Raw genomic sequence first — 16,061 nt, forward strand, 5'->3', positions numbered from 1 at the left:
TGCAGTCTAGTGGTGTGGTTGCAGGGAGAAGATTTGGTGAAGGTGGAGGGGTTTAGATAACTGGGGGTCAACAGTGCGGTGGGAGTGATGAAGATGGACAGAATTAGAAATGAGTTTACTACTGGAGCAGTGTGAACATCTGTGGGGTGAATCTCACTTTTCTGTTTTACAGTCTCATGTATGCGTTCGGGTTTGACAGATGCTACCAACTACAATCTCCATCACTCCTGAACTCTACACTACACTACCAGGACACTGAGGATTCACTGGTGATTTACTGATTCTACTGCACCAATCATGCAGTTCTGCTCCTTTCTAAACATCCTGCATCATCTGAAAATTCACAGCGTTTCCTACATCAATATACCATCTGTTTATACACACTTTATTACGTGTGCTGATGTACAATGTACACAATTCATATTATACATTATCTTACATTTTTCTTCATGCACATATATATAGTGCACATGCACTGCAGCTTCTGCAGATTTTTCACATCCCAGAGCTTTTATATTTATTTGTTGTATATGTTTATCTGCACGATGTACATTTGTGCACTTCTGGTAGTTAAACTACATTTCGATGAACCAGAACGGAGATTCGGTGCGCAGACTTCCTGATGCTCTGGTGGATAAATGAGTAAGAACCCCCACAGAAACGTGTAAAATATTGTGGAAAAGTAGAAACTCTTCCCCGCAGAGTGAACGCTGTTCCAGCAGCAGGAGAACCCGACTCCAGATCAACACCTGTGTTCAGAATGCAGAGTCTTCACAGGCCTGGTGGTGGCGTGGTCAGATGTTCCAATCCTTTTCTCCATATGGTGTGTGTATATGCAGAATTAATGTAGGTCCACCTGCAAGAAGTTTCCTTTCAGAGACATGTTTTGGTGCATTTTCACTGGAGGATAATTAGAATTGTGTAATTCTGCTTTTTGAATACAAAGATCAAGTTTTAAATCAGTTTGTGGAAGAACAAATAAAAATATGTAAATGATGAATCTATAAAATGTTATACCCCCAAACCAACACGACTATAAAAAAAAGGAGTGGAATCTGCAGGGGGTTCTGGGAAAGAGCCGTTTCAGACAGTTCTCAGGATTGTACAGGTTCTACAGCTGATACTGTAACTGTAGAAAAATACAGTTGAGCTGCAACATCAGGATTATTAGTGTTGATCTGAAGTTTATATTTGAGGTCTTTATTTGGACATTTAGTGCAGTGATCTAATAAAACAGTAGGTGGAAACTCAGGATAGGTTTTTTATTTAGAACAGTAGGAGTTTACAGAAATATAATGATGTTCACAGCTCACTTCCTCTGACTGAAATCTGAACTCCAGCAAATATTCCTAATCTGAATTCCCTCTGAAGACCAAACGACATGCAGCACTTTTATTCAACCTCCATTATTCCGTCTTAAAACACATACAGCTTCTTTCTTTAAAAACATCTCCATCAGTGAGTGAACCACTCGACTACTGAACCACTCGACTACTGAACCACTCGACTACTGAACCACTCGACTACTGAACCACTCGACTACTGAACCACTCGACTACTGAACCACTCGACTACTGGTTTCTGACTTTCTAAAGATAAATGATTACATTTGTAATGCAAAGTTAAAGTTACACACACACACACACACACACACACACACACACACACACACACACACACACACACACACACACACACAGACAGACACACACACACACACACACAGACACACACACACACACACACACACACACACACACACACACACAGACACACACACAGACACACACAGACACACACAGACACACACAGACACACACAGACACACACACACACAGTAGGAATTCTCTAGCGAGCCATAAAGAAAGGAGATAATTAGGAATTCTCAGGAACAGCACTCGGGCTGAGCAGGAATCTACTCGGTGCAGAGGACGGCAACACCACGCTCGTAGAAGTTGTGTGGGTCCTCCTTCATGGCGATGTCGAAGTCCACAGTGAAGATCAGATCTGTGCGGGTGAAGTTCAGGTAAACTGGCAGCGTGACCTGAAGTACAGAGTGAAGGTGAGAGAAGCTGATCAGGTTCATGTACACGTGCAGGTCTGGGGAAAAGTGAAGAACGGTTCTCACCATGTTCCTCTTTTCCAAATTGCTTTGCTTTAACCAGCGCAGCTGTGTGAGAGGAAGCTCCGTGGAGATGGCAGACGACAGAGAGAGCTTATTGTTGGTGCATGTGGCACCCTGCAGCTTCAGACCTACAGAGAAACGCAAATCATTTCTCATTCAACTCACACACACACACACACACACACACACACACACACACACACACACGTAACCCATCTAAGAAGCTTGCAGTGCTTCTCACCCTTGATGCCGAAGCTGCAGGCATCGAGTGCTGCTCCCTGTGCTGAGGTGACGTTCACCTCCAGAGCGAGTTCCTCCAGAGACCAGCTGTTAGCTTGAGCTACATACTGACGGGTTGCAGTGATGTAGGCTTCTGGCACAAACAGGCTGCCCAGGTTCACGTGGATATTCTGAAAAATATAACAAGGTCATTATTTACAAACAATTTCTTTTTCCTGCACAAGAAAGCAAATGTTGAACTTGTGTATTTGTTTACGTTTCACTACCGTCTGTACTGAACATGTGGACCATCTAAACGCATTAACTGCTAGGTCTGGTAGAACTTCCAAAAGAATTGTGTTACAGGTCCACATTCACATATGATTTTTACCGACTTCAGCACAAACTCGAGTTCCACACTGTGAGTAAACTCAGGAGAAATAACAGCAGGAATATATTCAGAAGAAGCAGGTTTTGGAAAAGGTTTCTTTCAGAAACACTTTGGTGACTGATAAATAACTGTTGAGTTTTTAAGGTCACCTTCAGCTCTTTAGCGCCCCCGCTGGCTGCTCCCTGTGAGATCTGCTGCAGCTGCTTGATGCGGTCGCTGAAATCAGCCACCCACTGGATCACAGTCATGGATGCAGGAACGGTGTAACGACACCAGCTCTGGGGCAGAATTCCTGCAGAAACCCAGAACATTAATATGATGCCATTTAAAAGCATTTCACATCTGACTGGAAATATTCCTGCATTTGAAATAATGAAAAGAAAAGAAATGCACATTAAATGATATTTGTTTTCACATTGTTCTACAGAGTCATAAACAGAGCTGCATTTCTTTTAGGCTGAGATCTTGTCGTTCGAGTCTCAGGTCCTGAATCTTCTTATAGTCTTCTCCAGTGGTTTGGGTCAGGACTCTGTGGTCACCAAGTCCTGTGGAACTGATGCCTCCTGCGCCCTGAAGCACGGTCAGCGCATCGATTCATCTGCTTAACCTTCTGACTCTGATACACCAGATCTGCACTTCAGACTCGGGATCTCCGTTTCATCCCTCTCACTTCACAGCTATGGGTGATGTTCACACCAGGATGTTTTGTGATGTTTCAGGTAAACGGATAAAAGTAACAATTCCTCAACTGGATTATTAACAGCACTGAAACGGCATCAGCTTTAAAGGTCTAGTTACGAGATCATGACGTGATTTTGAACTGATCATTACTCTGGAACTGATCACTCACCTTTAACGAAGTCGTTGATTAAAGTGCGCAGGACGTTGGTCTGCTTCTTTTTGCCCTCACAAACCTGAACAACGTCCGTGAGGTCCTGACGCACATCGTGCAGCATGCGAGCTCCCATCTTTACCTCTCTCTCGAAGAACCGGAACAAAGGATCCTACAGTCCAAACAGAATTCCAACACTACAGTAAACACTGCAGAACCGATGCAGTAACATCTGCTGTAACATCAACCATGGGTTTATTTTAATGTGGTCTTCTGAATGCTTTCTCCTTCCTTGAGGAATATTTATAGTCTATAGTGCAAATGATTCTTCAGTAAAAGATTGTAATGAGTTAATGATTAAACCTGCTTTTGGATTTGTGGTTGTTCCAGAACCCACCTTGATGTTCTCCACGGTACGTTTGAGTGGACTGACGGACAGTGGGATCAGCTGGAGCCAGTTGCATGCAGTACTGTGCAGCGTCCTCATCCATGCCGGCTGGGCGTCTGAGGATGACGGCGTACGCTGTTTCTTCTCCGTCTCGTAAGCCAGGTCGTCCTCATCCTCCAACATCTGCATTTTCAGCAGCTTACCCATCATGTCTGTGCCTGGGGAGAGCAGGGAAGGGAGGCAGAACCATGCAAGAGGGTGGTGGCAATGAACAACAACAAACACCGAGGGGACCAGGATCCCAAAGGGGAATAAAGGAGGAAAGAGAAGAACAGACGGTGGCTGACGAATATATTTACTCCAAACCGGTAGTAAAAACTCAGGCAGCAACAAAAAATAAACAGCAACTTGTTTCCGATAAGCAGGAAACAGGAAACGGTGAAGATTTCAGGGGTTCCATGCGAGGTGAGTGATGACCATACGCAGGTTTAACATATAAAGCAGAGGTTTGAAGCTGGAATGTGTTGACATGATGGCATTGAAATACAGCTGCTGGAGGGTGAGGACATGGTCCAGCTCTCAGCATGACACACAGACTCCACATGTGTACGACCAGAAGAAGCTCATGGATGCTTCCTGATGCTATTATGAAGCAGGGGTTGGGGGAGTACATGGCATAAAAAAGATGACTGCTCTTTTGGCTGAACGAGCACAAATCTAGTGGAAAGCCTTCACAGAGCAATGAAGGTCATATCATCATCCCGAACAGGAGAATCATAAAAACACCACACTAGAGGGACAGTCAGGGGTTTACACTTTACCTATATATATATATTTTTATTTGTGTGTGTGTGTGTGTGTGTGTGTGTGTGTGTGTGTGTGGTGGGGTGATTATGTAGAGACCGCGTCAGTAGCAGCTGGAGAAGATCATACACAGGAGAGACTGTGTGTTACGCTCAGAGCAACACCATGGAAACGAACCCTTTGTGAAATGTGGAATCTGTTTAAGAGCCTGTGGATGCTGAGAACATCTCAGAGAAAACACTTTAAAGAGCAGATTCATTAATAAAGAACACACGAGAAAAAGATTTCCATGTCAATCAGAAAGAGAGAGAAAGAGAGAGATGGACATCCACCAATCACAGACATGAAAGAGAAGAAGACCGAGAGAACAAATAATCGTACCCTGAGTGGTGAGAAGAACCTTCTCAGCGTTGCTCGGCAAACCCAGCCACGAGGGAGTCTGAGTATCTGGCAGCATCTCCACCCAGTGCATGAACTCTTCACGTCTGTAAAACCAAAACGTTCTGCAGGTTATAATAAAGAAATGGATACAGACAGAGCTCTACAGGAGTCCAGGAGATCTGATGTTTTACTGACCGAATACCATCAGGCATTTTAATATCCTTATGACCATCCACTTTAAGTGCCAGCTTGAATTCACTATCAAAGCTTTTAGTGGTGAAGATGCGATCCAGGAAAGTGATCAACAGACGCTGATCAAATTCATTATCGATACGACCGCCGTATATAGACTGCGCCATCAGGGTCTTGAGCGCAGCCCACGGGATCTTATCAGGAGAGATGTTCTGACGACCCTGTTACAGACAAACAGTGGAAAAGAATCTGAGTCTTCTATAAAGACCAAATGGAACATTTCACAGTGAGAAAAACCTGTGTGTGTGTGTGTGTGTTGTAGAAGACTGAAATGATCTCAGACCTTCGCGGTGTCATCCAGCCAGGTGTCCACGGTGTCACAGGCCGAGCGCAGGTCAGACTCTCCAAACTCGTACTTCTTGGACCATCCGAGTGGAGCATATCGGAGACGTTCCTGGATGACTGCGTGAAACCAGGCGAGGAGAAAGTACAGACGCGCTCGCTCGTTCGGGGCCTGCAACAGTGCAGAGGTGTTTATCACCAAGACCATAAACACAAAACTCAAGCTCTGTTAAAGAACGTGGTGTTCAGACCCCTCACCTTGCACATGCGAGCAACTGGAATACTGCTGAACGTCCTCAGCATGTTGGCCTTCATGCCAGGAGGTGGCTCAAAGACAAAGATACGACCAGCACGCAACAAGTTCACTGGAACCTGCAGAAAATAAAGTCCAAAATACTGATCATGTAACAGGTGAGTTTCTCTTCACACTAATTATTCTGCTCCATCTGATAAACACAAGCTGCTCAGATACAACTATGAAACCCTTCTGATCCAGGACCAGAACATCAGGATTCACATGATAGTGAGAGAGTTCTAAGGCCGCCATTTTAAAACTGTACAATCATGGAACTGTAGTGGGACAGTAGTACAGGGGTGAGGGTTTGACCTTGGGGTTGATCTCCATGGTGAGGAAGAGGCGGAAGCTGGCGTGAGGCTGCATGGAGTGAAGCTTCTTCTCCAGCTGCATGAGCCAACCAGGTGCCAGGTGGACGTTCTCCAACATCACCCATCTAATTGACAACAGAATCAAAAGAGTATCTGTTAAAACCTACAGAGGAAAATAGCTGCTAGTGATGATTCTCACTGCAGGACAGATCTCTTAATGCCACCGAGTCTGACCCTCTGGAGATGCCCACCTTCCAGACTTCACTGCAGTGTTAATGTCTCGGTCAGCCTTGTTGAAGCCCTCAGCAGAACCTGTAGAGAAAATTAGGTTGATGGATTGGTTGTATTTGTGAGATGGTTGAGACTGAAGGTATGAGTAGGAGACCAGTTTCTTACCAATGGAGATGGAGGTAATGTGTTTGTTCTGCTCTGCGGCCAAGTCTCTGACCAGGCCACTGGCATCATACCCAGGCACCGAGCACATGAGCACCGGAGTTCCTGGCTTCACCTAGAAAAGGTTCATGAAGCAGATTACAGGGACACAGGGGATGAGGGACGAGGGGGACACAGACAGAGGATGAGGGACAAGGGGGACACAGACACAGGATGAGGGACGAGGGGGACAATCAGAGGAGGAGGGACACGGGGACACAGACACAGGATGAGGGACGAGGGGGACAATCAGAGGAGGAGGGACACGGGGACACAGACACAGGATGAGGGACACAGGGGACACAGACACAGGGGATGAGGGACGCGGGGACACAGACACAGGGGATGAGGGACGCGGGGACACAGACACAGGATGAGGGACGAGGGGACACGGGACGAGGGGCACAGACAGGATGAGGGACGAAGGGGACACGGGATGAGGGACACGGGGACACAGACAGAGGATGAGGGACACAGGGGACACAGACAGAGGATGGGGACACAGACACAGGATGAGGGACGAGAGGGACAGAGGATGAGGGACGAGAGGGACAGAGGATGAGGGACGAGGGGACAGACAGAGGATGAGGGACGGGGACACACAGAGGATGAGGGACGGGGACACAGACACAGGATGAGGGACGGGGACACAGGACGAGGGGACACAGGGGTGAGGGACGAGGGGACACAGACAGGATGAGGGACGAAGGGGACACAGACAGGATGAGGGACGAAGGGGACACGGGATGAGGGACACGGGGACACAGACAGAAGAGGACGAGGGGACACAGACAGAAGAGGGACGAGGGGACAGACAGAGGATGAGGGACAGGCGATGAGGGACACGGGGACACAGACACAGGATGAGGGACGAGGGAGACAGAGGATGAGGGACGAGGGGACAGACAGAGGATGAGGGACACGGGGGACACAGACAGAGGATGAGGGACACGGGGGACACAGACAGAGGATGAGGGACACGGGGGACACAGACACAGGGGATGAGGGGGGACACAGGGGACGAGGGACACGGGGACACAGGGGATGAGGGACACGGGGGAAATTCCATTCAATTAAATATGCAAAAACGTTTTCAAAATGTTGAAGTATTTTAGAGTTACAATCTTCATGCTGGTCTTCAAAGCCAGTTCCTACCTCACTCTCCACAATGTTGGCCAAGTCCAGCGGCTGTTCAATAATGGACATGAAGTTCTCACCCAAGACTTTGGCCACAAAGATAGAAGACATGGCTAGCAGACGATCCGGACGAAACGCCCGAATTAGCAGCAGCTGGTGCACGGCTTGGCCAATGGGGGCTACGGAACAGGAACACGAGCTTCATACATCTGATCAGATGATCCAAAAACTAGTAGATGAAATAAAAAGATAACTTACTGGTGGTCTTGTCCTCTTCCCAGAGATACGGCACTGAGAGCTCAGGAGAGTTACTCTCCACCCACATGAAGAATTGCTGCAACACACAAATGACTGTTTATTAAAACCCATTCCCTCACATACACGCAGGGGCAAAAGTATTATTTTATCATCTGCAGGAAATGACAGCTTCTGCTTTTGCTCTGTTCCTTGTAGTATTTGTACTGAGCAAAACTCTGTCCACTGAGCTTCAAAGCATCTACCTGAATCTATACCATACACAAGTATACAAGGGAACCAAGTCCAACACCCATATCCACATGATGAGTGGAGATGTTTCAGATCCTTCACAGTTCCTTCTCCTCTCCTCTCTGTTCTCTTTCCATCATGCTGACACAAGTGGATCGTTTTTTAGTGACGGCACTTTGGATGTATTAATAATTAACAGATACACACTTACTGCTAAACATCATACACAACTACTCCGAGAAGAGCCGAAGAGCCGAAGAGCCGACTGTTCAATTATAACAAAATGCAAGTACTATAATAATGATGATGACGATGATGATGATGATTATAATAAATGATGATCACTATAAAGGTCTGAGTGTAAATCCAGTGAAAAGTTCAGTACAATCTCTCACCTCATCAGCCTGAACTTTAACCACCAGGTCTTTGAAGGCAGGTAAGCGGCTCAGACGCACCATGGCCTCGCTCTGCTCCGTGCTCAGCCCCTTCACCTTAGGTACAGCTGTACCAGTCAGGACGATCTCCTTCTCACGGAGGAAGTGCTGGAACTCTGGGTCATATGATGGTTCACTGAAATGCAACAGGAGATTAGTGAGTGTGTGAACATTAAACATCTCACTCATCACACCCAGGTTCTCTCCACCCTGCTTCTGGACCACACCTGCCCTATACACAGTCCAGCTCAAAGAACCATCCAGTAAAACCTGGTCACGTGATCTGGAACTGGTTTGGATTTTACACAATAAGTACTGATAAAGGAAACACAAGAAAGATTCCATATTTAACCCAGAAATCATTGTGTTGGGACCAAAGCAGGGTTCCTGCAGAAACACGTTTATTACAGACATGATCACTGATCTCATCCAGAACATTTCAGTATAATCACAAACCAAGCCCATTACACCACTCACCTGGTGATGCCTTTCAGGTTGATCCTGGCCAGCAGCATGGCAAAAGTGATGTGGTCCTGATGGAGCATGCCTCGAGCCACTCTGTTAAAAGCAACCTGAGAAAAAGGAACAGATCCTGCTAGCTCAAATACCACGCTGAGGAGAACATGCTAACTGTAGTCCAACGTTCAGTCAAAGGATCATCATGAACCTCGTGTCTTACCTGGAACAGGTCCTTGGTGATGAGAGACAGACGCTGCGTGTGATCACTCACAGTCTTCAAGTTAGCGTTCTCATAAAGCACCGTGTGGTAGATGTCCAAGAACAAGTGGAGCGAGTACTGATACAGGAAGTGCATCTGCAGAACAGAAAAACTGATGATTCATTCAGAGTCCAGAGACCATTACTCAGACTGAACATTCTTTAATCCATCACACACACACACACACACACACACACACACACACACACACACACACACACACACACACACACACACACACACACACACACACACACACACACACACACACACACACACACGTAATCAGACCTGGTTAAGAGCCTCCATGGTGAAATAGATGCTGCTGCATGCAGAAGACAGTGAGAGATACTGCTGTGACACAGTTTCCACTTCCTGCATCACGATATCGGTCTCCTCCACTTTCCTGGTCACCTCTGCAGCCTCCTTCTTCAGGTTCTCAAGTGTAGTGATGATGGTGTCATCGTCCAGTATTCGCCCCTTGACCTCGTTCAGTGCCTGCAGCAGCGACTTTTCCAACTGACGCAAACGCAGCTGGAACTCACCTGGAAATGCAGAGATTTAAAGCTGAAATTTCCTCTAATATCTTCAGATTTCAGTTCTAATCAGATCTTAACAGCACCAGCATGAGCTCACAGTGCAGAACATCTGAGACCTGCATCACAGTCAATACTAGTAGGATTATTTCAAAAACTGAAATAGAATAGAAATGTAGTGTTTTGATTAGACAGAAGAACAGAATTAGTGTTGATGCACAGCGATGTTGATCCTACTAAAACGTTATTTTTGGTTTAAAATTATTCCGGTCCTACCAGAATCCACATATTTCACCATCTTTAATTAACCTCCACAGAGGAACAAGGACGATTTCATCCCCATCTAACAAACATGACCCTCACCCGCTTAAAACCAGCACTACAGCTCACAGAACCGAGGTCCAAATGTTCTACAGGAATTAGGAACAGACTCGAGACCTGCTGCTCCTCAGTCCTATTTCTTACCCTGCAGTTTGAGAAGGTCAGAGCGCTTCTCATCCACATCAGGACGCTCAGCCTTCAGGACCTCGTTGAGACACTGACTCTGCAGACTGCTTCTGGTCACCGTGAAGTTTACAAAGGTAACACGTGAGCAGAGATCTGGTGGGAACTCCACCTGTGAGAAGAATGGAGGATAAATTGTTGAACGTGTTTTATATACAGTAATGCGTATGGTGTGGAGATGAAGTGCAGGAGACCAGTTGCTCATGGTGTGGAGATGAAGTGCAGGAGACCAGTGAACATACCGTTGGATCTCTGGTTGAAAGGAAGATGACGAAGGAAGGAGATAAGTCAATATCCTGGTCTCCTAGGGTGATGAGAACTCTTCCACCAGTCCTGCGAACTTCTCTGTTGAGCACAGGGTTGAGGATGGGGTCGTAGCTCTCCACATCCTGTAAATAAAACCAGTCGTTTCAACACACACACACACACACACACACACACACACACACACACACACACAATTATAATAATTAATAAACCACTTAAATATTCGTATAAACACAGGATCCAGTTTAACGTCTAACACACACCTGCACAAGCAGAGGGTTACCAAATCTCAGTGCACTCTCCAAGTTCTTCCTGAAGGCATCGTCCAAGAAGCTGGTACGTGTGATTTTGCGCTCCTTGTACTCGTTCATTATGAACTCCGTGGCCTGGCCAGAAGGATCGATGATCAGTGGATACCTGAAAAGCACAAAGGAACATCACTGACCTGCTCTTCATTTCATATGAATCACTGACACCACACCGAGTTCTCCACTTACCTGTTGAACCTCTTGAGCATGATGGCATTTTCAGTGCACAGATCATCAGCAGGTAGAGAGTTGGCCTGCCAGCGCAGTCGCTCATCCGCATTCGACAAATATTCCGTCCTGGCGATGTCTGTGCGGAACTGCGTTTATAAAACATTTCAATCTCTCAGTAAAGCTGCGATCCTCAAACTCATAACATCACCGGTCAGAAATACACGGACCGTCGCTCATCAGAAATACCTGGATGTTGGCCTGCTGAAGGTGGTGAGACCAAGTGGTGAAGAGATTTTGCCTCATCTGCTGGTCAAAGTAGCCTGCATAGGCAATGAAGGCAGCTGAGAGCAGACAGTCACCAGCTATGGTGGACATCTGGTTCTTAAAGGTCTCACTGGTCTTTTCCCAGCGGTCTCGCTCAGCAGACAGGCTCTTCAGAAGTGCTGTACTACGGTTCACCTGCAGATACCAGAAGGGTTAGAAGTCTTTATTTATTTACAGAAGAACAACTGCAGGTTAAAGAACCTCACCTTGGCCTCCACTGCCGCCAGGTCAGCTTTAATGGCCTGAGCTTCAGAGATGAGCACCGCATACTCCTCCTTATAGCGAGCAATGCTGGCTTCTAGGTCCCGAATCATCTGCTCCACTTCTTCTGCTTTGGTCTTATTGTCCGTGGCATCATCCTCAAGCTTCTGCAGTTCATTCCTGAGAGGCTCCACACGTTTCAACATGTCTGCATAATTCAACTACACACAGACAAGGAGAACTTCAACACCATTTCACAATCATCTCAATCATAAAATTCATGACCTGTAGATCACATCAGGCCTTCAGACGTTTACACGCTTTTCAACTTCATTACATTAATAACACGTAATCAATCATGTGGCACCAAATGAGGCATAAAATCGAAGAGATCCAGGTGAGGAGCTTCAGCTAATGTTCACATCAAACATCAGAACAGCATTCTGAGTGAACCGTGGAGACGATTCTGAAGCTATTCGTGTCAGATGGACTGGTTTACGTCTTTCAGAAACAGACAGATGTTGGTAATAAAGAAGACAACGTGCTCCTGAGTGCTGGTGAGTAAAGTGTAAAGCGCAGCATCTGATGTGCAGGTTGAATGAAACTCACCTGTGCGATGGCCCATTTGACCATCGGCCCGCATGCCAGCGAGGCTCTGTTGACCTGCTCGTAGTTGTAACTGGGGTTGGACATGTAGTTCTTTTTCATCTTCTCACGAATAGCATCACTGTGTCCCAAAACACAAGTCATTATTAGGTCACCTTCAGATTTAATCTGAATTACTGGCACACAGAGGGGGTGGGGTATAAGGGGCATGAGTGGGGGGAAGAATGATCAGGGTGTGTTTACTGTGGTTCACTTTACCACCACGTGTTTATAATTAATCGTACCGTCTGGATTCATCAGTCATTCAAAAAGATCAACAAATGAAGCTGTGTGCTAAATAACCTGCTCCAGCTGACGCAGTTACGAGTTTCCACCTGGACGTGGAGACTGTGGTGTTTAAACACTACTGATCAAACTAAAGGAATACTGTCATTAAATACACCAAGCAAAGTTAGAGATAAATGTAAACAATACCTCATGTCCTCAGAGACAAAGTTCACTATGCTGGAGATGAAATTGTCTCTGATTATAACTTGTCTGATCTTTTTCCAGTCATTAGTCTCCTCCCCCAGCAGGAGGCAGATAGACTCTAGTGCCAGTTTAACAGCAGCAGGTGGGTTGGCCATGGCACGGACTTCAACAAGATGCTGCTTCTTAATAGAGCTGACAGCTGGGGAGGGAAGGGAGGGTGGAATGGGGGAAGGGGGAGAGGGGGATGGAGAAAGGATGGGGAGGTTTTAACACCATGCAGGACTGATGGATGTGGAGGTGGCAGGAGCACAGGGCAGTATTGTAGGAGAAAGTGGACTGCTTCTGCTTTAGTCACATCACGTGCTTGGAGATGTTAAAGCCAAAACAGAACCTCTGAACAAAACCCAATTTAGACCCTTGATGTTAAACGTGTGCATGAACGTGAGCAGATGTGAGCAGAACCTCTCTCTCATACACAGGCCAGCTGTAACTCCATGCCACACACTAGTCACCTGATCTCTTCAGCAGAAAAGTTAACGATAGTAGGGATGAAGTTCTCGCGCATAATGATGGAGCGGATCTGCTTCCAATCGGTGGTGCTCTCGCCCAGAAGCAGGCAGATGGACTCCAAAGCCAGTTTGACCGCTGCCGGCGGGTTGGCCATGGACCTCACCTCCACCAAATGCTGCTTCTTAATAGACTTAACAGCTAAAAGCCAACCAGGCCAGGAAGGGGAACAATGGAGCGACAGGGTGCAGAGAAATAACAAAGGGGTGAAGAGAGGAAGAGCACAGGCGTTATCACAGGTGTTCATCAGAACAAAGTAGCACAAAGCAGGTGAAGACCATGATGAAAAGCTGGAAGGAAGATAATAAAGTGCTCAAACGAGACCGAGCTCCACAGCAGTGCAGGAGGCAGAAGACCCACAGCAAAGCAGAAGTTTATTTCACGTATTATTTAATCTGTGTGTAATTTATCTTCAGTCTAAGAGAAAATATTATTACGTTTAAAAAACACACACAGACAGGAAATGAGCAGAGGGTAAACACCAGACATACCATTCTGAGCCTCAATGACAGCAGGCTCCACCTGGTCCAGGTCTTGCTTCACTCTTAACTGTTTGTCCTTAATAACCTCCTGTTGTTTATAAACTGCTTCTTGGATCTCCTGACTCATAACCTGCAAAAAGAGAGAACATGCACCTGCTTCACACCAACACACCAACCTTAAACACAGTTCTGTTCTGCTGTGAACACCACCATGTCTTACCTTCTTCTTCTCAGCCTCTTGTTGGTCTTTCACCATCTTCTTCAGCTTGTCGTTGGCAGCAGCATTCTTTACCTCCAGTTCTTGGCTCTTGATCCTCAGATCTCTGCGTAGCTCCTCAACCTGACGTACAGTTCCAACGTCAACATCGTTTCAGTGTTTAAAGACGATCAGATGATCATATAAAAAGGTGAGAATAAAGAGTTCTGACAAAACATTCATTAACACAGACATGTGAAGAATGAGAACATCACAAGAACTGGGATCTGCTGAGGTTCACCAGAAGGTTTTTTTTTTTTGACTCAGTGCATGCTGGGTACCTGATCCACAGTCTCTTTGATTTTGCGTAGTCCAACATTAAGATGCATCTGCTGCTCCTCAAGCTCACTGCGTTTCTCATTGAACAGGTTGGCGTAGTGGTTGATGAAGTCCAGGTAGTGGCGTGGAGTGATGGCCATGGTGCGACCACCACGCTTTGCTAAACGGTTATTAGCCTTAAGATGTGGAAAAAAGAAACCGAAAGCTCAGATTACAAATCCTTTACCCCACACCCACCCACACACCCCCACCCACACCCCCCACACACACACCCCCACACACACACCCCCACACACACACCCCCACACACACACCCACCCACACACCCTTATATTTATATATTTAACACCTTCAATGCAACACATTTATGAAGAAAATGGTGTCATCTCAAACCTGGTGTAAAGTCTGGTGAACAAACACACAGCCGTTGACGATCGCCTCACGGTGAGTGGGTGGTTGGGGCAGTTTGTCATAAACAGTGGGCATGTAGTCAGGAACTTTGTAGTTGGGCTTTTCCAGGTCCATCTTACTGGTGAATTCTTTGCCCACCTGATAGAGAGCCTCAGTGGACCAATCACCAAACCAGTTCAACACACATCTGTACAAGATGAAACCACAATCACACAATTAACACACAAGTGTGGAGAAATGAGGCCTTCTAACTTTAGAAGCTGATTTTCTATCCTAAATCAACAGTATCTAGCACTACTTCTCAGCATCATCATCAGTTACTTCTGCGTGTGCTGATCTGGAGTTTACACTGTACATCACTGCTGCTGAAGATCATGAAATAAAACGAAGTAAAAGCACCTGTTGAACAGAGCAGGAGAGGTGGCAGCTCGGTCCTTCAAACCCTCAGATGAAGGGTTCATGGTGAAAACCACATGCAGGTTTCTGATCACCTGGCTAGTGAACCATTTATACAATTCCTCATGAGTGTCCAGCATCAGACCCTCCTTCTGAGCCCCCTCCTTACACTGAGTCATTAATGTTGCATATTCATCGCCTTCAAACAGACCAGGCACCTGCGCTCGCACACACACACACGGTCATTAACACACAGGCTGAAAAAGGTACAATTACTCTGTAATCATCTGCATTTAATCTGTAAATCTCTCTTCTCACTTCTCCGTTGGCCAGCAGGGTGTTCATGCGCTCCAGGAAGCCCGAGTCCAGCACATTGGATTCATCCATGATAAACGCAATCTTCTCATTTTTGCATCCAGACCTACGAAGGACAGTTCTCAGGTCCTCATCAAAGTCCTCACCTGTGTACTTTCTATGGACCTGCAGAAGTGTAAAGAGGAAAAAATCGAGTTTTGGAAAATCCATTCACATCTGCACTTCTCTGAAACAGCTGTAAAACACGACAGTGCATTCGATCATGTTAACAGTGGGAAAGATCATACATTAATCCTGATTATACAAACCTTGATCTGATAGACACTCAGACCGTTCATCCAAGCTACAAAACGTGAAAGTGTGGTCTTTCCTGCACCACTGACACCAATCAGGAGAAGATGACCCTGAGGCTGCCGGAAGATTCTGGACAAAAAATATTTAATATACCATTGAAAATGTATTAATTCAATCAGAAATCCA

At 46.1% G+C, this 16,061-nt stretch overlaps 1 protein-coding gene across 2 annotated transcripts in view; it reads right to left on the reverse strand.

The window, feature by feature from the left end:
- Nucleotides 1-1,248: 1,248 nt before the first annotated feature.
- The window catches only part of dync1h1 (dynein, cytoplasmic 1, heavy chain 1), a 32,369-nt gene continuing 17,556 nt past the window's right edge, over nucleotides 1,249-16,061 (reverse strand). Inside the window, exons 45-78 of one of the 2 annotated variants that reach the window (XM_046856564.1) lie at nucleotides 15,890-16,004; nucleotides 15,585-15,746; nucleotides 15,270-15,484; nucleotides 14,853-15,057; nucleotides 14,462-14,635; nucleotides 14,145-14,264; nucleotides 13,934-14,054; nucleotides 12,879-13,074; nucleotides 12,408-12,525; nucleotides 11,804-12,019; nucleotides 11,520-11,732; nucleotides 11,292-11,419; nucleotides 11,058-11,211; nucleotides 10,770-10,916; nucleotides 10,489-10,639; nucleotides 9,779-10,032; nucleotides 9,449-9,583; nucleotides 9,247-9,341; nucleotides 8,731-8,905; nucleotides 8,108-8,183; nucleotides 7,868-8,028; nucleotides 6,677-6,788; nucleotides 6,532-6,592; nucleotides 6,282-6,405; nucleotides 5,933-6,046; nucleotides 5,676-5,846; nucleotides 5,336-5,553; nucleotides 5,141-5,244; nucleotides 3,965-4,173; nucleotides 3,586-3,739; nucleotides 2,885-3,027; nucleotides 2,367-2,535; nucleotides 2,129-2,253; nucleotides 1,249-2,044 (exon numbers count right to left, since the gene is read on the reverse strand). In XM_046856564.1, coding sequence (XP_046712520.1) covers nucleotides 1,916-2,044; nucleotides 2,129-2,253; nucleotides 2,367-2,535; nucleotides 2,885-3,027; nucleotides 3,586-3,739; nucleotides 3,965-4,173; nucleotides 5,141-5,244; nucleotides 5,336-5,553; nucleotides 5,676-5,846; nucleotides 5,933-6,046; nucleotides 6,282-6,405; nucleotides 6,532-6,592; nucleotides 6,677-6,788; nucleotides 7,868-8,028; nucleotides 8,108-8,183; nucleotides 8,731-8,905; nucleotides 9,247-9,341; nucleotides 9,449-9,583; nucleotides 9,779-10,032; nucleotides 10,489-10,639; nucleotides 10,770-10,916; nucleotides 11,058-11,211; nucleotides 11,292-11,419; nucleotides 11,520-11,732; nucleotides 11,804-12,019; nucleotides 12,408-12,525; nucleotides 12,879-13,074; nucleotides 13,934-14,054; nucleotides 14,145-14,264; nucleotides 14,462-14,635; nucleotides 14,853-15,057; nucleotides 15,270-15,484; nucleotides 15,585-15,746; nucleotides 15,890-16,004 — 5,164 coding nt within the window. In that variant the 3' untranslated portion in view covers nucleotides 1,249-1,915. Of the gene's footprint in view, nucleotides 2,045-2,128; nucleotides 2,254-2,366; nucleotides 2,536-2,884; nucleotides 3,028-3,585; nucleotides 3,740-3,964; nucleotides 4,174-5,140; nucleotides 5,245-5,335; nucleotides 5,554-5,675; nucleotides 5,847-5,932; nucleotides 6,047-6,281; nucleotides 6,406-6,531; nucleotides 6,593-6,676; nucleotides 6,789-7,867; nucleotides 8,029-8,107; nucleotides 8,184-8,730; nucleotides 8,906-9,246; nucleotides 9,342-9,448; nucleotides 9,584-9,778; nucleotides 10,033-10,488; nucleotides 10,640-10,769; nucleotides 10,917-11,057; nucleotides 11,212-11,291; nucleotides 11,420-11,519; nucleotides 11,733-11,803; nucleotides 12,020-12,407; nucleotides 12,526-12,878; nucleotides 13,075-13,387; nucleotides 13,584-13,933; nucleotides 14,055-14,144; nucleotides 14,265-14,461; nucleotides 14,636-14,852; nucleotides 15,058-15,269; nucleotides 15,485-15,584; nucleotides 15,747-15,889; nucleotides 16,005-16,061 lie in introns of both variants that reach the window. The other variant, XM_046856562.1, reaches the window with a different exon arrangement.

The sequence above is a fragment of the Silurus meridionalis genome, chromosome 8, assembly GCF_014805685.1.
Source record: "Silurus meridionalis isolate SWU-2019-XX chromosome 8, ASM1480568v1, whole genome shotgun sequence".
In the NCBI taxonomy this organism is placed as follows: domain Eukaryota; kingdom Metazoa; phylum Chordata; class Actinopteri; order Siluriformes; family Siluridae; genus Silurus; species Silurus meridionalis.